Source organism: Podarcis liolepis (assembly GCF_965112155.1).
Source record: "Podarcis liolepis genome assembly, chromosome: 1".
In the NCBI taxonomy this organism is placed as follows: Eukaryota; Metazoa; Chordata; class Lepidosauria; order Squamata; family Lacertidae; genus Podarcis; species Podarcis liolepis.
Window position 1 is genome coordinate 65,616,502 of NC_139554.1, and position 23,144 is coordinate 65,639,645.

Here is a 23,144-nt window from a genome sequence, read left to right on the forward strand (position 1 = left end):
AGAGCCTTTCTTGCTTAGCTGCCTTCTCCACCAACATGCCTTTGTAACCTTGGTCTCAGATTGTTTGTTCTATCAGTTGTAGGTAGGATGGGGTGGGCTGCGTGAGACTCTCTGCAATCCTAAGAGGTAGTGCTTTTCTAGAAACATGATTAATCTCAACAGAAAAGTGCCAGTGCAATATGCAGAATATTTCAGTGAAATTCTAGTTTCTATAGTAACTAGCCCCTTCTTCCTCTAGTAAATGGTTAGTGTTGCTGTGCTTTGGAAATGAGTAGGAGGATGAAATGAATATAAAAGGACACTGTAGAGCTGTGTACAAGCAAAGTAAAATAATAGCTTTAGCTGAAGGCTGTTTCCCTTTCCCCCTTCATTACAATACGCAACATACACAAACAGCTGTTGCCCTCCCCATAAAGATGAACATGTTTTTTCCATAGGAATAAAATAAAACTCATTAAGGCTCCACAATTTTAAGTGAAGGCCTTTAGAATTAAGTTTGCCGTAGTCTATTCAAGTACATTTCAAAATTCTGAACATGCTGTACTTTCTGCTGTCAAGATAGTTTTTTGTGAAATTATGGCAAAATGTGGGCAATCCAGTATTTTGCCCCAGCCCCATAATAGGCTCCATGCACTTGTGAGAGCCTATTGGTGATTTACATGTTGATGATTGTGGAGCTTAATCAGATTCTTCTGAGCAAACTTTGTGAAGTCACTGTGAAAGAGATAGATAAGACCAAACATAAAACTGCCCACAGTGTTTGCTTACAGTTCATTGCCATCTAAATGACAGCTTAACTTTGCCAACATTTGTAAACCACATCTTGATTTTATCACTCATGTGTCAGTGAGATGAAACACAAGAATAAAGTCAGATTTGTAATTTAAGTGACATTTACCGAACAAGTATTCTGTTCCAAGGATGAGAGAAATTCCTTTTCCAGCTTTCTTATACAGTATTATCATAGTTTAAGGCTCAGATTTTCTCACATTTAAATAATTAATTTTGGCGTTGTTTTCTTCTTAAGATATGTGTTGAGGCTGTATGTTAAGGCTAGCTTGAAAGTTTGTGCTGAAACATGACACACAACGTTGAAAAAAAATCAAAAAGCAGGATTCTGACTAAATGAAGGAACTGGGCTTGCTTATTATGTATGTGGTCGATTCAAATCAAGTCTTTAGAGAACAGGATAGAAAACACATAAAACACATTATTAGGATGTGTTTACTAATGTCATGGTGATGTCTGGTCATTTTATACCCATAGAAAGTAAGTGTAGCCCAGTCTTGTACATGTTTACTGAATTCTCAAGGTAGTTGTAGCCCTAACTAGATCTACTCAGAAGTAAATCCCATTGAATTCAGTGGGACCTGATCTCAGGTTAACGGGATTAGGATTGCAGTTTTAGTTTTTATAGGACTACTGCCTTGACATAGTTATTTTCTTCTTTATCCCTTATCCAATATAATCTGTTCATATGTTGTGATGAATACTTTTTTGCACTCATGGGAACTGTATCATTCAAGTGAGTGAAATAATGTGTGAATGAATAACAGCATCTGGGATCTCTAGTACTTTTGAGTTTCTGTGGTTGTCAACAAATGTATGTTGAAGACTATGGTAGTTACAGCAGTTAAGATTCCATTTACAGGAATGTAGCCCCAAAGTAGCTTTAATGGGTTTAAGAATAGGCCTAGTGATAACATCTACAGTCTCTGATAAATGGATTTGGCCAGAGATCACTACGCTGACCTCCAGGTTTAGTAGTCATATGAATTACTACAACTGAAATGGTATAAGAGTATAAGGCAGCAATCCTGTAGCCATCTCCCTGAGAGTAAGCACTATTGGACTCAATGCAACTTGCTTCTGAGCAGACATATATATAGAATTGTGCTGTAAAACAAAGTCTGAAAATAATTTAGAAAATGCTATTATGCTGCATGTTTTCATAAAAGAAGATATAACAGATTCAATGCCCTTGAAATTGCATGCCTTTTTGAAAGGGGACCCCCCAAAAAACACCCACCCAGCAGTTTTCTGTGTTAATTGGCACTTTTCCAGTCAAATGGACTGTATAATTTCTAAACAGAAAATGAAGCAGAAAGGATTCTATAAATATATTAACATAATTTGGTTGAGTTGTGACCCTTAAATTCTTCCTTGGAGCCTACCCCATGTTATTGTCTTGAGTAAACTTTCCAGTTGCCAACATCTGTCTTCCACACATGCAAATGCTACCGATACTGCTAATAAGAAATCCAGTGGATTTCTTTTCTTCCATTAGGTTCCATTAACTTTCTCAGGTAGCTGCCCAAACCTGAATAAAAGGATTTTGCATCACTGTGTCAAAGTTTCTCCAAGAGTGAAGCACCCTAGATCGTGATGGTAGTGATGAAGATGATAATAATGGTACAATAATATTCATTATTTGTATAGCACCTACACCCAAGTACACTGCTTTCAGATCTTACAGGCTTTCAATCTAAAAAAAACATGGACAAAGAGAAGGGTGAGTAAAACATAAAAGAATAAGGTGCATCTATTATGTTGTAAGAATAAAGTTTATTTTTTAAAATACAGCTAAAATTGAACTTGATAGGTACAAAACATTATCTAAACATTCTGCAATCACAGATGAACTGTGAAAAATTGGGCAAATCAGGGTTTTTGGAATGTCAACATTTGTCAAACTTATCTTCAATCACATGTGCTCAGTCTCTGTGCAGCATAATGAAGTCAAAGGTTCTCAAGGTGGTAGAATGGATCAGTCAAAATATTAGAATATTGTTTTGAACACCTTCCCCATACAGAGAAAAGAAAAAAAGAACAGCTCACTACAAATAGAAAATTGGCAGAATGGATAGAGGGCTTTCTGGAACCTTTTCCTTTTCTTCTCCAGTTTTTTTTTTGCCGGAGGACTTTTTAATGGATATGTATGTGGATTTAAAAATGGAAACCCCCTCACCCGCCCAATCTAAATTCTACAATCCATTCTATTGTGTGAGAACTTTCTTATCTCATGTATTGGCCATGTCTTTATGGTGTGTGCGTGTATGAATGAATGAATGAATGAGAGAGATGGGTATAGAAGGTATTGTAATTGCTCTGGTGATTGACAAAAATTGGAATTTGATGCAAACATAACCCAGGTTCCCTGACTCTCATAGAAATCTACTGTATAGAAAGACACAAGAGCCCACTGACTGCAGGCTAACAAAGGCTGAAATCTAAACTCACCTGGGAGTAAACACCATTGATTTCAATAGGAGTTGTTTCCGAGTAGGCATGGTTAAGCTTGTGCTGTAAGTCAAACGAGTTATGAACCTGAGTTCTTTACACATGTGAGCAGGCTCTGTTTTGTAATTTGGAAGGGAGGATTTGTAGTTGGAGCCAGGAATGTAAGAGACAAAGAGAAGCCCTGTATTTGGCGGAATAGATGAGTGTGAGAATTCCCATCTTCTACATTTGAATAACCCACAGACTGGGGGAAATACAATTTTCCGTGGAAGCAGGGAATATCTCCATACTACCTGAATTGCATCAAGTATCCCTTCTCTTTTATGCGTTTGTAGCTGCCACTGAAAATCATTCTTCCCCAGTCTGAGAAAGTCCTCCTCATAATGATATGCTTTTCTGTTTCTTGGACCAAATGCCTCATTATGGTTCTTGTAATGTGTCATTTATTTTATAAATCATGCAATTTGTGTATTGTTAAAGAAATAATGTTAAACTGAAGTAAAACAGAGGCTAAGTCTCATATTTCAATGAACAGAAATATCCTCCCTATTGGTAGAAAGCTATTTGGCAATGCCTACCTGTGCCACTCTTCATCCCAATCTCCTAAATATATTTGTTAGAGAAATGTGCAGTTCTTTTCCAAAAGCTTCTAAGAGACCTTTTTATGCACAATTTTGCAAACCATAAGGAAATTAATAAGAAGAAGCCTGAGATAACCTTTATACTTCTCAACAATTTAAGTAAGTTCCTGTCACAGCTGCTATAGACACTTATTTCCTGTGTGTGTACATGAGCTTCAGATCACTCTGAACATATAATGCAGGCATTGTTGGAACAGACCAACTTCATATCTTGATGGCATAAATTGACTTGCTCTGTAATTCTTACAGTAATTAAAAGAACAATAAATTTTCAGAGCAACTAAATCTTCGGAAATACAGGTTTGAAAATGCCAACCCGACAGTAATTTATTCTTTGATTATACTGGATACAGCACAAATATCACTCGGTTACATAACAGAATTAATTAAACTAGTTTGATAGGATCTCTACTTTTGGGTGGGTGGGCATGTAGGGGGAACAAAATACATGGGTGGCTATCTTGTTCCTCCTTCCTCCTCTTCTCTTCTTAGTGTCTGGAACCTGTAGTTTTGACCAGCTGTGGTTAGAAGAAAACCACAGTTCCTTGAGATTGTACATATTTGGGATCAGAGGTTTGTTTTAAAGTGAAAGCTTTCTCTCTCTCTGCTCTCACTTGTGGAGGAGGAGATGAGAGGGAGAGAATGCAAGGAAAGTGGTAGTAGTAGAGGTACTCATTCACCATCATCTTGATACCTGAATCAGGCATAAGACTCATTGAACCAGGTAGCAGGTACCTGTTAGGATAGCATTCAGATGACCAGTTTATTTTGCATTCATCCTGATTGTGTCCACAAAGTTTGCTGGGAGGTATATGATGTTGGTTATGATCTGTTTACAGGGAGATAATATGATTTTGCATCAAGCAATTGTTGTTGCACACTTTCCAGTGCATTTACTCATCACTTTCCTAACATCAAAAAGTCTGTTTTGTTTTGTTTTGAAAAAGAGGGTTTGTTGCACAAGAGCACCAAATTCACTTTAATTGCACCACCTGAAGGCTCGTATGCAATTGAATTTCACCCACAAAATAATTACTGTTTGTAAATGGCCCACACTGTACACATTGCTATGCCAACTCAGTGTCACAAAATATTGTTTAGCTTTCCATATGCAACACCCCCCTTAAATGTTTGGAGTTTAATGCATTTCTTTCATATGATTTACCTGTATGTTCAGCAGCACAGCCTGTTTTAAAATAAACCCTCCTTTATTGAAGTATCTGCTTAAATCATAATGCCTTGCATGACAAAACCCCCAAAAGATTCATTGGATTTGAAATCTAATGCCAGTGATTTTAAATATAGGAGGCTCATATACAGAAAGTGTTTATTACAATCCGGGGTCCCCAACCTTTTTGGAGCATGGAGGCACATTTCGAAATCCACAAAACCATTGTGGCCCCACCCAAAAACACATATTTCACTGACAATAACCAGTGATACCCAGAACCCCCAGGCAAAACATGCACACCTACCCCAAAATAAATAGACAAAAAATTAGACAACCCCCAATGAAACAACCATAAAATGCCAAAACTTGTTTTTTTAAAAATGAGAAGGGCTTTGGTGAGTAGCAGGGATATCTGTTTCTGGGGTGTTGTGGTACTCACAGGGACATGTTGGGGACCCCAGGATTACATGCAATTCATTTTCACTTTCCTCCTCACCAACTCAGAATTGAAATGCCCAAACCATATGCTGACTTAATCCTAATATGTTTTAGTGCCCATAAGTGATGAAGAGGAGGGAGATATGCTCTTTGATAGCATTGCCAAGTCTGCCATTGATCCCTTTGACACATCTTCTGGATCTGTACAGTTGATTGCCATAAAGCCTGTAGCTTTGCCTCCCGCACACACATCTTCGGATAGGAATCAGGAAACTGCTGTCCTTAACGGAGAGGTAAGATTATATCCAGTAAAGTTGTGTAATCATTTATGCATTGGCGGGTCTTTAAAGCAAGTGCTCAGAGGAGCACTTGGCTACCAGATCCGATTGACACTGGTTGGAAAGCTAGCCTCTGGTGGGGAATGTTTTGTGACTTGTGGTGTTGACAGGTTGTATGTGGAGCTGCCTAAGAAAGGGCTAAAGACCATTCAGGTTGTGGCTGCAATTTCTGAAAGGAAGGATGAAAAAAGAAAGAAAGAGGGGGGAGTGTCCTCTGTTGCCTTTTGTGACTGCTAAGATGGGGTAATTTCATTATGGTGAAATCATGCAAAAAGTTATTTTATCCTTTTTGTATTGCCTTATGCAAAAATTATCCATAGTCATACTACTCAGTATGTATGACAAATGGAAGAAGAAGAACAGCAAAACTACGAAGAGGGCCCCCTCTGTTGATCTTAGAATTTAATAATGTGTGCAGGGATGGAGGTGATTATCACATATTTGGTGGCCTAAGTTATTTAGGGCTACAAACACATATGTGAGCAACTTGCATTGGGATCAGAAGTGAAGTAGCAACCAGAGCAGCTGTTTTAGAACAGTGGTTTTGTGAGTTCTCCACCCAAAAAACATTTTCTTGCTTTCACTTACTTGTACAAGAAGCAACAGTCAGTATTCAGCAATCCCCCCCATCAAAGCACCATATATATTTAATTACATTTAACTTTAAGGTAATGTAAATTATATGAATTCTAAATGGAACCCCTGCCAGTAATCTGGCTGCTGCATTTTAGACCTGCTAAAGTTTCTGGGTTATCTTCAAGTGCAGCCCCACATACAGGTGTACGCCATAATCGTCAAAATTATAACAAAAAGGCTTGACATATCTTGCCTTGCATGTCATGAGTCCATCTCATATATTAGTTTCACCTTTTAAGTTGAACTACAGTGGTGCCTCGCAAGACGAAAAGAATCCGTTCTGTGATTCTCTTCGTCTAGTGGTTTTTTCGTCTTGCGAAGCAAGCCCATTGAAGGATTAGCGGATTAGCGCTATTAGCGGCTTTTAGCGGCTTTTAGCGGCTTATCTGCTGATCGGATCAGCTGATAAGCGGCTTAGCGGCTTAGAAAAAGGGGGGGGGAAGGAAAAAAAACCAGCAGGAACTCGCAAGACATTGTCGTCTTGCGAAGCAAGCCCATAGGAAATTCGTTTTGCGAAGCACCTCCGAAACGGAAAACTCTTTCGTCTAGCGAGTTTTCCGTCTTGCGAGGCATTCGTCTTGTGGGGCACCACTGTACTGAAATAAATGAACTTTCCCACAATATTCTCATTTTTCAAGTTTCACCTGTAGAGTGCACTACAATAATCAAATCTGGAAGTGACCCAAGTATAGAGTACAGCAGCAAATCATTTGTCCAAAAGAGGCCATAGCTGGCAAATGAGTCAGAGCTGGCCACTTGAGTCTCCAGTATACAGGAAAACTCCCAAGTTATAGACCAGTTTTGTGGAAAGGAAATTCCACCATCTAGGAACTGGCACAGAGAATGCATTCTGAGGGTTATGAAACTACCAAGAGGACTTCTGCTGATCTTAATACCTGTAGTTTCACATATTTGGGTCATTTTTGAACAGTTGAAGTTTCCGAGTTGCCTTCAAGGGCAGCCCCATGTAAAGCACATTGCGGTAATCCAACTTGGAAGTTGCCAGAGCGTGGAGTACCGTGACCATGTCATCTCTGCCCCAAAAGGGCTGCAGCTGGCAAACCAGCCCTAGTTGAGAAAGGCATTCCTAGCCCACAAAGGCCACCTGAGTCTCCAGTGAGTGACAATGTGGAGCACTCCTAAGTTACAGACTTGGCTCCTTCCAGGGGAATGTACCCAGTCCAGGACCCCCTGGTCTCCCCATATTTCTTTCCACATTCATATTTAAACTGATGTATATTTGATATTTGTCAATAGACACCGAAGACCTGCAAGAGGGGGAAATTCCCACAATTTGCACATAGTGAAAGGGGACAGCCTTTCCTTATTTTATTCAGCATTCCATACAGCAGGCCCTGTTTGCGCAATGAATGCATACTTTACATAAAAGACCTATTTGTTTAAAAATTTAATTCTGATGCAAAGTTGTGGTTGGAGGGATATAGCCTAAGATATAGGGCAGGGGTAGCCATCATAGTACCCTCCATCAACCATGGCTAGCACGGTCAACAATCAGGGATGATGGGAGCTGTAGTTCAGCATCATCTGCAGAGCACTATTTTGTCTATTCTCAGTATAGAGAAAGGGCTAGTTACATCTTCACATTACTGCACATTGTGATAAGAGCCAATCCCGATCATGAACTCACATTTCCATTGGCTAAAGTGAATGCTGTTATAAATAAAACAGATTGAAATTCCCCACAGTCAGCTGCCTACTCCCTGCTGTAAATCACTGCTCACACATGTGGTCTGCTCATGTTAGTAATGGTAATGAACACAGATGAGTTTGAGGTTCTTCTTCCATAACCTGGAAAAAAACTTGCAATGTACGATTTTCCATTATAGGCACTTAGAGCAGTGATCTTGCATGCATTCATTGCTATGACATTTCACTGCCAATGTGAGTAGACTGTTAACATGATTTGCAGAAGTGAGCTGGGAGTTGAATGTAGGAGAACTGTCAGATTTCCTTGTTATTTTGAGATTTGCCTGATGCTGAGGTCTGGCATAGGTAGTTGAGGATAGTGTCCCATTTTTATCACCATTGTAAACTATGGATTAGACACTACTGCCTGAGGTTTCATCTAGGGATAGTTGCCAATTCTACCAAAAAGGAAACTTAAATGCCTACTCATACATAATCTATAGGCTATAAAATAATTGGCCAAAAGTCAACAAGCCTTAATCAGAGGGTTAATCTGAACAAATAGATTTGATTATAATAAGTATTTTTTGTTTGTCAGGTTAACAAAGCTTTGAAGCAGAAATCTGATATAGAGCACTATCGCAACAAATTACGCCTGAAAGCCAAGCGAAAAGGCTATTATGACTTTCCCCAAGTTGATAATAACAAGGGCTTAGCAGACAGAAAAAAGATGTATGAAAAAGCACAAAATGAAATAGATCATATTTTGGATGCTGATACGGATGGATCTTCTCCGTTTGTAGAACCCAAAAACAGGTGAGTATTTGCTCTATATTTTTGTCATTTCCCTCATCATTTCCACCTCTACCATAAAAGGGCAAGTGGTGAGGAGTAGTGTCAATTGGCAGAATGGCAGCATGAAGTGACAAGGTTTTTTTGCGCATGAAGAATGTTCCCATATCTGCCATCTTTCCCCTGTTTAGTGATTTGCCATTTCCTTGAGATGATTGGTGCTTTATTTATGAATGTATTAAGCTGTAATATGATGATAAAAGAGTTGAGAAGCAATATGGCTGTTGGGATAACATTCTCTTTTTTCCTGCCTATTGATCAGACCTCAGAATTACTATTATCTCTTGACACCAGGAGAGGGATGGTGGTCTGCCCTGGAGTGTGCTGTGCTACATACAGTACTGTGGATGTTGGAAAAATAGATGACAGTACAGCAAATTTCAAATGCTGATGTTACAAACTAATGACTTCTCCTTTTTTTGCCTATGTTAGCAGTCAGGGTCGAGTATATGATGAACTCTATTTTTATAGAGCAGGGTTTCCAAAATTTGAGTCTCCAGCTGTTTTGGGACTACAACTCCCATCATCCCTAGCTAGCAGGAACAGGAAACCCTTCTGTAAAGAGCTTTAGATAGGTGATTCTGTGGGTTTTATTGCCCCCCCTCATTTTTTGATGTAATTAATAAATTATTAATGGCTTTGTATTAAAACACAAGAGGTAATATGTGGCCTCTGTTGGAATTTTCTTAATGTTCCCCATCTGAATTTGTTGCTTTCTTAGTTCAGTATACAGTACTTATTCTTATAAGGACAGATAGTTGTGCTGGTGTCTCTTAGCATTGTAATAAACAAGAACCATTAACTTTTATGCTGACCATTAATTTTTTTATTGCGGCTGTCCTTCATGGGCTTTTGACTGTAAGATAAGCAGAAAGACTCCAGCACATAGAAAGTCGGAAGTTGTGTGGATGTCATACAGAATGCTCAGTTCTACTATGCAAGGCTTAGGAAGAAAATATCATTTTCTCTCTGACACCCAGCTGCCAATTAGAAATTGCAAGTTTTGAAACAAAAATTCCCATCCATTGTCCGTCAAACAAGCAGAAGTGTCTAGAAAGAGCTTTTCTGCTCAAGAGCAATAAGAACTGAACTGTTACTCTATTGTCACGTGTTTTCTCAGACCAGGAGGGATTAGGAACTGTTAAGTGAGTTTTCTACCTGGAATTGTTTGCAGTGCTTCCTCCAGCCCATATAGGCATCCCTCAATCAGTACCTGAGATACAGGGCTCTCTGCTCAAGATCTGCCTTCAACGCCTGTGCAGAGAAGTAAAGGAAAATGTAGCGTAGAGTTTCTGGAATATCTTTGGTATATAAAGAATGGTGAGATCTTTTATGTAAATTGGAGCCTGGATAAAATTAAATAAAAAAGAAACTAAGTGCCAGAGAAACATAATTCTAAGGCCATTCAGGTCAGCAAAGAAGAAAGATTCTTGATTGGTTGGTCTGGTGCCATTGCTGGGACATTAGGGCTTTGTACAGGTCTCCAGTGGAGGAGGCAAGTGGAATTGTTACATATGCATAGTAGAAGATAAGATAAAGTTTGAATTATACAGTAGCTTCTTCTATTAGCGCAGGCTATCTTAGGAATATAAATGAAGCATGCAGAAATTTTATATTAATGTACACAGTGGAAGTGATATAGCCCTGGAATCATGACTGGAAGGTTAGAAAGTATCAAAGGAGCAAGAAATCCTTAACGCATATTTAGCATGAAGTTTTACTATTGAGCCAGTAAATTTTATTATGTACTCTGGGATTTGCTTGCTGGTGCACAATGTAGAAAGAGGCCATGGTGTATGTGTTCCATGAGTTTTAATGTTTTATTTGTTGTTTTAGAGAAAGGAACTTCCTTATTCTAATCCATTTTGCCCAATAATTCACTCACAAATAGTGAAAAAGGTTTTTTTGTGTGTTTGTGGGTAGGGAATATTCACAAATTCAGACGTTATTCAGGATTGGATGTCATTTTGGGTTAGTAATACCCACCTTTTGCAGAAGGGTATTAAATTACAGGTATTTTATCATGTTTACTTAGTAAAGAAGTTCAGATTTTAATCAATTAGATCTTAAAATTCTGCATATTTGCTCTTTGTAAAACAGTATACAACATCTATAGGTTAAATCATAAAGACATTAGGAATCTTTTCCTCCATATTCCTCCTCTGCAGCTACTGTTACTATTCCCTCTTGGCTTGGTACTTCAAAATGTGAAGAAATAAAACTGTCACCAAATAAATTATTCACACACTGGCCTTCGCGCATTCATATTTTTGTATAACATCACTCTAAAAACATTTACAAATTATCAGTGGTACTAAATAAACTGAGTTGTACATGGACCAGGTCCCCAGCCCTATAGATTCCTCAGAGTATTGTTCGTCACGTAGTCAGTGTTTTAAAATGCTGCAGTTGTATTCCCTGTCGACAATGACTAACCTATGCTTGTGCCAGTTGTTCGTGTTGATACCTCCCTTCTCATTAGTGAATCTTCCTTAAATCAGCTAATTGGCAATCTCAGGGCAATTTCACAAAGACTGCTCATTATATGTACTGTTCTTGATTCCCCCCTCCCCTTCCTTAATAGTTTCACAATTAGGTCAAGGGTGTGAATCTGCCTAAAATAATCTGAAAACAGTGTAATCTTTTAATCACAGAAGTGTAGGGCCAGTGTCAGTCCCACCCTGCTGTTCCTCGCATAGGGAGGGACATGTTAAGCTGCCCTGTCCCTGGCTCCAGTAGTTCTTTGGAAAAAGGAGGTGACAGCCTACACAACAGTGCATTCTGACAGCAATTTGCCTTGGGTTTGCAGGCACTTCTGCCCCCTGGAATTAACTTGCCCCTCTGTCCTCGAACGGTAGCTACAGGAGAACTCTAGAGACTTTATTCCCTTAGAAAAAATTCATACCACCTCCCTGAATTGCCTCCTTCCTTCCATATTTCTAGCCCCTTTCCCTAGAAGATAGAAGGGGGGAGTGCAACACAAATTCTACCCAATTAAGGGGTTTGTGGAGGCTGGAAGCTCCCTAAAACCCCTTTGCAGAGTGTTGCTATTTCAGGTGGGATTGAATCACAGACTGGGAAATTCCAGTTGCACAATTAAAGTAGATTTGAGGTCTTGCCCAACAAACCCAGTTCCTCAGAGGATTGGGCTTTTTTGTTTTTGTAGGAAAGGGAAAGTGATGGGGGAAACGTATTGGAGGAAAATGTAGGACAATGCTTGCTTGACACAATTTTGTCTAGCCTTGCTGAAAACACATTGGGGCAGGTCTTCTGGAAGCAACCCTAGAGGTTCCTCCTGTCCCAAGTTTATTAGCCGTTTACTGACCAAGCTCATTCTTGGACAAGGATAGCCTGGCTAAGATGATTTATGCACTAGTAACCTCAAGTCTTGACTATTGTAACACCCTCTATTTGGGGCTGCCCTTGTGCCTGGTCCAGAAGCTCCAGCTGCTACAAAATGCTATGGCTAGATTGTCAATAAGGACAGACTGCCATCAGCACATATCTGAATTGCTTAAAAGTTTGTGCTCACTGGTTACCGTATTTTTCGCTCTATAAGATGCACTTTCCCCCCTCCACAGTGTATCTTCAGTGTATTATAAAGTTATCCTGTTGCTTTCCCCCTGAATCAAATTAAATGAATCAGTTTAGGTATAGAGACAAACTTCCTCATTTTCTTCCACTCACTTGGGTTTGCCTCTGTTTTAGTAGTATACTGTTTTAGTAGTGGCTGGTGCCCATTGGAACTGGGAAGGGCGAAAGGCAAGGAGACCGGCAATAGGCGAAGGCAGAGACAGTGGGAGACGAAGCGAACTAATCTGAGGAAAAAGTTGTATTAAACTTGTGATTAGTTGTACTTTTTTACAACCTAGTATTCTGCCTTTCTGTATGCAGATTAATGTTTCAAGGTTGAGGATTTTGTGGTACTAAATTCTTAAATAAATGACTTTATACATTTGCAATGAATGTATGAAAATTCTAGCATTTCCACATTTTCCTCCCTCACCTCAGACCAGTCCCACTAAGATCTCTCTACAGGTCTCATGATACTAAACAAATGTGACAATATGCTAGTTAGGTTATTCTCTTTCTGTTGAAAGCAAAATAATAATAATAGTGTTTTGTTCATGCACTAGAGCAGGGAAAGTAAAGCCCCCCCCCCCAAGGCATTAGGAAATATGATTTTACAGCAGGGACCCCCAAACTATGCCCTCCAGATGTTTTGGGACTACAGTACCCATCATCCCTGACCACTGGTCCTGTTAGCTAGGGGTGATGGGAGTTGTAGTCCCAAAACATCTGGAGGGCCAAGTCTGGGGATGCCTGTTCTAGAGCCTTCAAGACCCACCAACATTGTAATTTGCACTCATGGTCTGTGTAGATGCCCCACTCTGGCCCTTAGACCTTCTGTTCAGCTATGAAGTAGGTCAGAAACTCTGCCTCCCACTTTTATCTTAGCTTCTGTCTTGCTTATTTTCTACCCCCAGTGAGTCATCTGATAGATGTTCATTGTTAGTCTGGTTTATTGTCAAATTTGTGTCACAGAGAAAAATGGGCACCTTTCCCGCATCCATCATCCGTTTCCACAGCATAGAGCTCTGTCATAGCTGTGGGACAATTGCTTGATTTCCTTAGAAATAACTGGAGAGCTTCAGATTAAATGATGCTACTTATTGGTGTTCTTTATGGACTATGTGTACTGACGGTATAGTGATAACCAGTGCCTTTTTTTCTAAAAAAAAACTGTTTAGGGGTACTCTCATTTTCCTCCTCATATTGAAATACTGCAACTCAATGAGGCAAAACTTAGATTCACGGAATGTTTAGGGCTATGCCTACCCCTTCGTCCCCACAGAAAAAAAGCACTGGAGATAACAAGATATGGGAAATTTAGGACTGGTTCTATTGTGCTAGATCTGGGGTTGATGGGAGTTGTAGTCCAAAACAGTTGGGGGACACTAGGTTGGTTAAGGCTAGTATGAACTGTGTTACGAACTGTGTTATTAGAAGTGTATTGTTTCTTGAATGCTATTTCTTAAAACAAACGTAGCAGTTTTTAAGAAGGTTGACTCTGTACAGTGGTACCTCGGGTTACATACACTTCAGGTTACAGATGCTTCAGGTTACAGACTCCGCTAACCCAGAAATATTACCTTGGGTTAAGAACTTTGCTTCAGGATGAGAACAGAAATCGTGCAGCAGCGGCGCAGCAGCAGCAGGAGGCCCCATTAGCTAAAGTGGTGCTTCAGGTTAAGAACAGTTTCAGGTTAAGAATAGACCGCCAGAACGAATTAAGTACTTAACCCGAGGTACCACTGTAGAGGATTTTGAAATGCTTACAGTGTGCTAGCAAGGAATCAGTTTGAGTGTGACATGAACTATCCACGAGTCTCTGGCAGGCAGATTGCTTGAGGAAAAGCCACCACCCAGGTACCCTTTTTGTCCTTCTGTTTGCTAATTTTGCACATCAGTTTTTTTTCATTCACATGCCGTGATCATGTGTTAGTCCCTGTCTTTGGGTGATCAGACTTCAGTCCAACAATGCAGTTGCTAAGGTTGTGCCTCGCAAGACGAAAATAATCCATTCCGCGAGTCTCTTCGTCTAGCGTTTTTTTCGTCTTGCGAAGCAACCCTATTAGCGGATTAGCGGATTAGCGCTATTAGCGGATTAGCGGCTATTAAAGGCTTAGCGTTTTAGCGGCTAAAAGGCTATTAGCGGCTTAGAAAAGGGGGGGGGAGCGGGAAAAAATTGGGACACTCGCAAGACGTTTTCGTCTTGCGAAGCAAGCCCATAGGGAAATTCGTCTTGCGAAGCAGCTCAAAAACGGAAAACCCTTTCGTCTAGCGGGTTTTCCGTCTTGCGAGGCATTCGTCTTGCGGGGCACCACTGTACTGTACTGAAAAAGGTTGGCACCTAGCTGAATGGTTCGCTAACATATGTGAGACGGTATGAATATGCATTGGATGATTTTCAAGCACATCAGGCAAATCCATCATTATTGGAGGTTATTATTGATATGGAAATGAATAAAGAAATAACTGGTGTATAGTTACATCGGTTTGAAATTGCAGAGTTATACACAGATCTTCACAAAAAAGAAGCATTTCAGTATTTGTTTGGAGTACATTGTCTAATAAATTTTGGTTGTTTGTTTTCAAGTGCTTCAATCTTTCGTCTTCATTGAAGCAATCAATATATAATTTGACTTGATGACTGCCAATGTGTAACTGAATATGCATGGGGAATTGATGATTTAGAATATTTTTTTTCAGAACTCAGAGCATAAAGACTGAAGCGACATCCTACTGCGGAAGATGTACCTCTTTACTCTGGCTTTTTACACCTGATGTGTATATTTTTAGGACATGCCTTATTTCTGTAATTTTAAGTTGTTTTAAAGTGTTCTTAGTCTCATGTTTCAATTATTGCAACCCGCCTTGGGACCTTGGGGTGAAGGGCAGGTAATAAATTGTTGTAGGCAACAACAACAACAACAACAACAACAATACTGGCCTCATTTAAATACTTTATTCTTCTGCAGGCAACAAATGAAGAACTCTGTTTACCGAAGCAGGCAGTCTTTGAACAGTCCAAGTCCAGGAGAAACTGAGATGGATCTACTTGTTACACGAGAGAGACAAAGGCGTGGTATCCGCAACAGTGGATATGATGTACGTGCATGCAAAATTCATTCACTACAAGCTGCATTGGAAGCGTAGCAAACATTAGAACGGTCCTAGCAAAACAATCTACCTAGTGTGAAAGTGCTTAATAGCCAGTGCTTTTTTCAAAAAATAAAAATAAAAATAAATTAGGGGTACTCTCATTTTCCTACTCATATTAAAATACTGCCCCTCAATGAGGCCAAACTTATATTCACAAAATGTTTAGGGGTATGCGTCCCCCCCCCCCCCAGAAAAAAGCACTGTTAATAGCTACTTCCTTTTTAGCAACGGCTAGAGCTGATTTTATGCATTTTTTGGTCTTCAGGATTCAGGTTTTTTAAAAATCATATATTCACTTCAGTAGAAGGCATGGGAAAGGCAGTTCCTGAAGTCAAGCTTGAATAACAGCAGTTCGTCCATTTTAAACATTCACTCAGGCACATGCCCTTTCCCAAAAGCTCAAGGTGCTTACAATCTAAGTAGATTGTTGATCTGACAATACAAGGCTGCTCCTTACAATCTTGTTGAGCCTTCCACACATTTTGATAGTATAAAGGTAAGTAACAAAAAGGAAACCCAAATTCATACACAATATTTTATTGATTCTGCTGATATGATACAATTCTGCAGTCGTACCATATCAACCAAGCTTAGAACAGGCACCTGGATCCTAAAAGCCTCAGCTTTCTTTCATCTGAAGGAGCGTCTCCACCCCCATTGTTCTACCCGGACACTGAGGTCCAGCACCGAGGGCCTTCTGGCGGTTCCCTCACTGCGAGAAGCCAAGTTACAGGGAACCAGGCAGAGGGCCTTCTCGGTAGTGGCGCCCGCCCTGTGGAACGCCCTCCCACCAGATGTCAAAGAGAACAACAACTACCAGGCTTTTAGAAGACATCTGAAGGCAGCCCTGTTTCGGGAAGCTTTTAATGTTTGATGTATTATAGTATTTTAATATTCTTTTGGAAGCCGCCCAGAGTGGCTGGGGAGGCCCAGCCAGATGGGCGGGGTATAAATAATAAATTATTATTATTATTATTTAAACCACTTTCTAGCACTTATGGTGACAAAAACAGTCTTGGGAAAATATGTCCACCAACAGTGCCCCATCAGAAGAGCTCAGGAGCTGAAGCAAAGCATAAGGAATCTGATGGCCCTTAAGGTCCTTTGCACCCAAGTTGTTTAGGGCTTTGTGAAGTAACACCAGGCCGCATCACAGTCAAGCCCACACTACAGTGTATTCTGTTGGCTGCAATACAGTGCTTCTTTCAAACCTAATTTCAGTGGTGGGGGAGGGATCCAGGGGATCGTGCAGATCCTGCCACTGTGTGTGTAGGTGCACCTATGGGTGCATGGTTGGTGATCCCTGGTCTTGGCCTTTTCAACGGTGGCCTACAGTGCAGCAGTTGCAAGAAAAGAAAAGGGCAAATTCTATGTTAGGGACTGAATAAAAGCATCCCCTGCTGAATGAATACACTATCTGCCAGATCACAAATATAGAAATCAAGGATTGTAATGCTCATGATGTAATAAATACCCTATCTATCCACTGAAATATAGTGTGCTCCTTTGCCAAGGTGAGGGAAACTGTGAAACATCAAAAAATATTCACAAGAGTACGTTTGTGATGGGATTGTTCATGTTTTGACACTGCCTGTCAGAACAAATAAATCGTAATTTGCTGTGTAACTGGGATTATGGCCTGCTATGCTCTAGTGTGCTTCATTGCAACAGAAATTTAAAGGAACAGCCTATTTTAATCTGTTTTTAAATTTAACTGCTTCAGGTGAAAAAGGGGCTTTTAGAAAAATTACTGATAAAATGCTAGATAAAGGCAGCTTTTCTCTGACTCACTCTTTCTTGGTAGCTGTTTCCCTTTTGTAAAAGACTGTTTTGGTATGTTGTTAGCTTCCTTTGGCTTTTCTTTTGGCAACAGAAGCATGATACAAAAGTGAAGTGAAACAATTTTGCAGGGGGAGGGGAGGTGTGTGCTTTATTTATTTATGGCTTGCATTTATATACTGCCTTTCTCCTAAGGCAGTTTACAATTTAAAATATTAATGCAAGCAAATAGTACAAAATGTTTTTAGGCCTACATGAGGAGCAGATGGCAGATGCTATTTGCAGAGCATCTTTTAATATTTAGTAGTATAAATGGATCCTTGTGCCTAGCTGAAAGACTGCTTGTATGTTTAGCCTATTTACATGTATAAAGTAATTTTCAAGTCCAGTGCTTCCCCACCAACAGCCTCTGTGGAAGCAACTCCCAGCTCCCCACGTAGGTAACAGAAGTGGCAAACAGGTATTTTGAGTTCAATCCTCCCCACCCACAAATGAGAGTTTGCCATATGTTTGTAACTTGCCTAACATAATTTATTAAATATATACATTATCTTCTAATACTGAGCACCTCATAGTAGACTGAATAGAGTGCTGAACTGAGTTGTCAAATTAAATCACACCGTGAGTGAAAATGATATATATATATTGTTCAGAACTTGCTTATAGGACTATGAAACTTCGCAGTCTGTGCTCGTGTTACACTAGCACAACTGGGGAGATAGAATGGTCCACTCACAGTGCAAATGCGGACACAGAAAGCTGCAGAGGAGCTGTGAGAGGACAGAAATAATAACTTATGTACCAGTGATGGGAAGGGGTCATTCTGACTGAAATGGATCTCTAGAAGTAGAGCTGGAGAGGGAGGGAGAAAGGTAGGCAAGCACTGGGAATGTTGGAGTCATTTGCCCCTCTGACTTCATTTATGACATGATTCTACAACCAATTCTCTAGCTATTCATCAGCTGAATAACACATGTGGTAAAGACAATCAATTCATGGTTTCTGAAATAGCTGTCCATTATGGATAGGTGTTGATAGGCCAAATGAGGTAGATAAAGAAAATGTAACACTTTATGAAAGCCAAATATAATCACTTCTTATGACCTAGACATAGACAGGATTTTTACTGAATTAACCCCCCACCCTTTTGCAAAGTTGCCCAACTTTTTCTATTATATCCGACAGACTGAGCCTGAAATGATAGAAGAAACAAATGTTGACCGTGTCAATGAGCCCCGAAATTATAACAGAGCTCATCAAGCAAAAGGCCATTCAGAGACATCGACTCTGAGTTCCCAGCCATCCATTGATGAAGTCAGACAACAGATGCACATGCTACTGGAAGAAGCCTTTAGTTTGGCCTCAGCGGGTCATGGAGGACAGAGCAGGCAGCAAGATGCTTACAGTTCTACACAGCAGTTGCCATACTCTGAAGTTGTGACCAGTGCTCCTGGTACCATGTCTCGACCCAGAGGAGGAATACAGTGGGTGCCTACCTATAGACCAGAAGTGTATCAGTACAGTTTGCCAAGGCCTGTAAGTGACCACTTATATGTGTTATACTCAGAACTGTTGTTGAAATGCCAGAATTTGGACTTTAGGGAGTTTCTCTTCTGGCCATCACATACTTCATGTAGTGGCTCGAAGATTCTGCTGGGCTGTGTGAATGATGTTCAGTTTTCATCCTCATTATCATCCTCCTCATATTAAATTTCTATACCTCCCTTCATCCAAGGATCACAGGGCAGTTTATAGTATGAAAACACAAAATACATAACAAACAAAACAAACAAAACAATATCCCCCCACCCCAGTTTAAAAGGCCATAGATTGTTTAGTCAAAAGTCCTGGGAGAAGAGAAATGTTCTAGATTAGTTTTGAGATGAATAACCCAAGTTGGCTTTGAAATAGAAATTAACTTACTGTACTTAAAATAAGCAGAGTAAGAGCTTGTCCGCATATCTGCTTGTCATGTGGGTCCGATCTTCCACTTGTCCTGTGCTTTCTAGGCACAGATCTGAGTGGTTTTTCCATTTCTTCCACTGCTTTCCCCAGGAAAACCCACTGTTTACCTCATAATTGGAACAAATGTCAATCCACAGAAAAACTGATTCATTCAATGGCAAGCAGCGGGTCTTCCTGTTGGAAAGCAGAAGGACAAGCGGAAGTGTGGGAGAGCCCTAAAAGGCAAGTTGGCTTTAGAAAACCAGCATTTATTAGTGACCTGCTGTGGATATCATGCTAAACACTAATTTAGCATTATATGAATGAGCTGCAGCTTGCCTCAGGGGTAGATTCAAAGAGGTGTTTGGAAGCATTCACTGTTTCTGCTTAACCACAGCTTGTTGTGTTGTTTGAACCAACAAACTGTGATCAAACTGTGGTTAATATTCACAAGCCAAGTTCAAAATTGCTTTGAAAGCTTCTGAAGTACTTCTTGAAGTTGTGGTAGAGAGGGAGGGAGGAGCATACTAGCCTGAGTCTTACTTTGACTGGTTCTCACCATGCTAAACTGTGCGTTAGCATGATGCCATGATGCCCCCTGTGTGTTGAGAATGGAGCTTTATTGGCAGTTTTAGATAGATAATTGCTTCTTGTTATTGTCCTGGCTCCTAAAAATGAGGTTAGCGATGGGCTACCATAAAGTGAACATAAGGGAGAAATGCAAAGGCTTTCCAGGTGTTTCCGGTGGCAAAGTCATTGGATTCACAGATATGTATTGTCAAATTATATCCAAATAGGAGATGCCTCATGCTAAACCAACACTATGAAGTTTAGACAGGCAGAATCTATGGTTGGGATATGTTGACAATCTAGGAGAGGAATCTCATATTCCATCTTGGTGCTGCTACATAGTCAGAGTAACAAGATCTTGTGATTAAAGAGCCACCTTGAGATTCAGGAGATTTTATTTATTTATGCTGTCCTCCTTCATTCAGAGCACCTGCGATGAAAAGAAGGATCCATAATGTCATGTATACTTAAGAAAGTTCCCAAGAGACACTGCGAAAACTGTTATCTATGTGCTTCCAGTCTTGTGGGCTAGGTTGTCTGTCACCTACACTTTAAAAAGGGAGACAGGCGCATGACTAATCCCGGTCCTTTTCTCAACAGCTAAATAGGAACAAAAATGTTTTTTTTCCTGCCTGAGCTAAATCAGTTATGAATCACCTCATTGATATAAAGATAGGCTATAGCAAACCTGCTGGGGTTGTTCCTGGAAAATGTGACTAAACAGAAGCAGCAGGTGATCTCCAGCCCACCTACACCTTGAATAAGTTGTTCAGAAAGAAAGAAAGAAAAAACTTTAAAGCTTCCTTCCTTTCCCTGTGTTGATTTCAGAGAATCTAGCCAGCCCAATCTGTTTTATTTACTAAGGCCCAAAGTACATATTGCTAAAGGTATTTTGGGCACCACCAATTCACAGCTCTCTGTTATGTTTAGTTGGGAAAAATGGTTGCTGTTGATATCATCACAGCAGAAGGCTTAACCTGATAACATCTCCACCATTCTAATTCTTTTTTTTTCTTTTTTAAAAATACATATTACTGGGGAGACATGGGGAAAATGTGGGTTGGCAAATTCCCCAGGACATGTTCCATTTTGGTTAGAGGTGCAATCTCTACCTTTCTCATTCATCTCTCCCTTTGAAGTATTTACTCAGATGAAGCATTTACTCTTGCCTTGGCATGGTTTAGCGTATCCAACTAGATAGTTATACTTTATCCACTGCCTGCCATTGTAGAGAGTTACATTGGTCTTTGCAGACATTTCCCAATGACCTTGTATATGTGTAATATATCCTGATGTAGCCTGGACACTTTCTGTGCCTTCCAACCACCTCTTTCTTGTGGCACTGATTCCAAAGACCGTTGGTTTTGGATTCTTTAATAATAGCTGATCTGTAACAAAACAATATATAAAGACCAACTTTTTTGTGCTAATCTAAGACAGATATGCTTCTTCCCGGACAAATAATAAGTTCTTAACATATCAAGCATTGGCAGAACATTCATTTAAAAATAGGCCTGTGAAATATTGAGTTTACTGTGAAATAGAGAACAGTCTGAAATTTGCTTTGTAACCAAGAAAAAGACCCTAGAGCTAAAGTTGCTGTATCTTACCCTGGTGTAAACAGCTTTACTGTTTTGTAAAAAGGCATTTCACATTTCATAATAGAAATAAGCATGTCTATATGGATAGCTTATAAAGTCCCCAGATTATTCCTCTTATGGTGCAAGAATGACCCCCCCCCCCAGGTTTCATACTCAAAACTGCTAGGATGGGGAGACAGAAAAAAAAATGTTATTTTTGATCCATTCCTTTCGGGTTTATTTGAAAGCTAGTTACATTAAATGCAAAGGTTCATGCTGCTGCTTAACTCTTGGTGGAAGTTGCCCATGGGCTCAGAAACCTGGGCTCGTGGTTTATCTCCCACAGGCAAACCATGGTCAATGAGCCAAGTACAAACCATGACCATGCGTTTGGACATAATGCCAAGTCTAACTATGGCTTAGCTTTGGGCTGCATGGTGGCAGCAGGACCAGGGGAGAAATGAAGCAAATGCAATCTCAGCTACCTATTCGTCTCTCTCAGCTCCCTCCCCACACCCCCCATCTCTCTGAACTCTCCTAAGTGATAGAGTAGGAAATGTGTTTCAATGCATCCTATCTGAATCTTACAACACCTCCCGTGTCAAGGTGTCTATTTAGGGTACCTAGAATGCCATGCTGTTCTCAGTGATGATTTTGATATGTTGGCTGTTCTAGGAGAATGAAAAGTAGAGGATGTCACAGTAGCATTTCAATCTAGCTGCTAAGCAGATTTGATAACTGTCGCTGTATTCCCAAGTTAACTTGACAATCTCTGTCACAGTGCAAAGGCTGCAAGATTAGTATCTCATGCTTTGGGCCATAGGCTGATGGTGACAGTGTCAGGGAGGTGTTTTGACACGCGCGTAACATGGCAAAAATCTCTAATTTTGCTGTCTGCCATTTTCTGTCAAACTCTGTAAATCCTGGGTGACTGATCCAATAGCCTCTAAAATCTGATCCCCAGGATTACTTTACTTTGGTGGTAGTGGTTGTTTTTTGTTTTGTTTTTTTAAATTGAGTCTTTATGTTGTCATAATAAAGGAACTTGCTTGTTCTTGCCTAGAGGAACATGAAACATATTCCCTGTTAAAAAGGTTGGAAAGAAAAGTTAAAATATAAAATGGTTTTCTTGTAGACATTTTTGTTTCCTGTGATAATGTTAGGTGCCTTGAGATATTCCAACATCAAAATATTTTTATTTTTAGTGGGACAAAAAACCCATTCTGAATTCTCCTTGGGGGAGAATTCAGACAGACAAGAACACTGCAGCGTTGAAATTTTAGGATGCACTAATAATGTTCACTTTGAAATAGGCTTGGATTACAGTCTTCTTCCAACATGCTTATGTCATATTTTGGAGAAATGCAATGCAGTATAATTTTTTAATGAAAAGTCAGTGGATCGTTGAGGAAATATCTATTTATTTTTCTTAACAGGCTTATAGATTTTCTCCACTCCCTGAAATGGTGATGGGTTCTCCACCTCCTCCTGTGCCTCCTAGGACGGGACCTGTTGCCGTCACCTCTCTTAGGAGGTACTATGCTACTGTTTTTATGTTTTAGCTGAAAATGTTGTATCTCTA

At 40.0% G+C, this 23,144-nt stretch overlaps 1 protein-coding gene across 6 annotated transcripts in view; it reads left to right on the forward strand.

The window, feature by feature from the left end:
* The window catches only part of KIAA1549L (KIAA1549 like), a 139,471-nt gene that overhangs the window by 100,490 nt on the left and 15,837 nt on the right, over positions 1-23,144 (forward strand). For all 6 annotated transcript variants that reach the window (XM_083462132.1, XM_083462135.1, XM_083462136.1 and 3 more), the window contains 5 exons: positions 5,605-5,783; positions 8,710-8,927; positions 15,506-15,635; positions 18,654-19,004; positions 22,999-23,096. In XM_083462132.1, the coding sequence (XP_083318258.1) occupies positions 5,605-5,783; positions 8,710-8,927; positions 15,506-15,635; positions 18,654-19,004; positions 22,999-23,096 (976 nt within the window). The remainder of the gene's footprint in view (positions 1-5,604; positions 5,784-8,709; positions 8,928-15,505; positions 15,636-18,653; positions 19,005-22,998; positions 23,097-23,144) is intronic.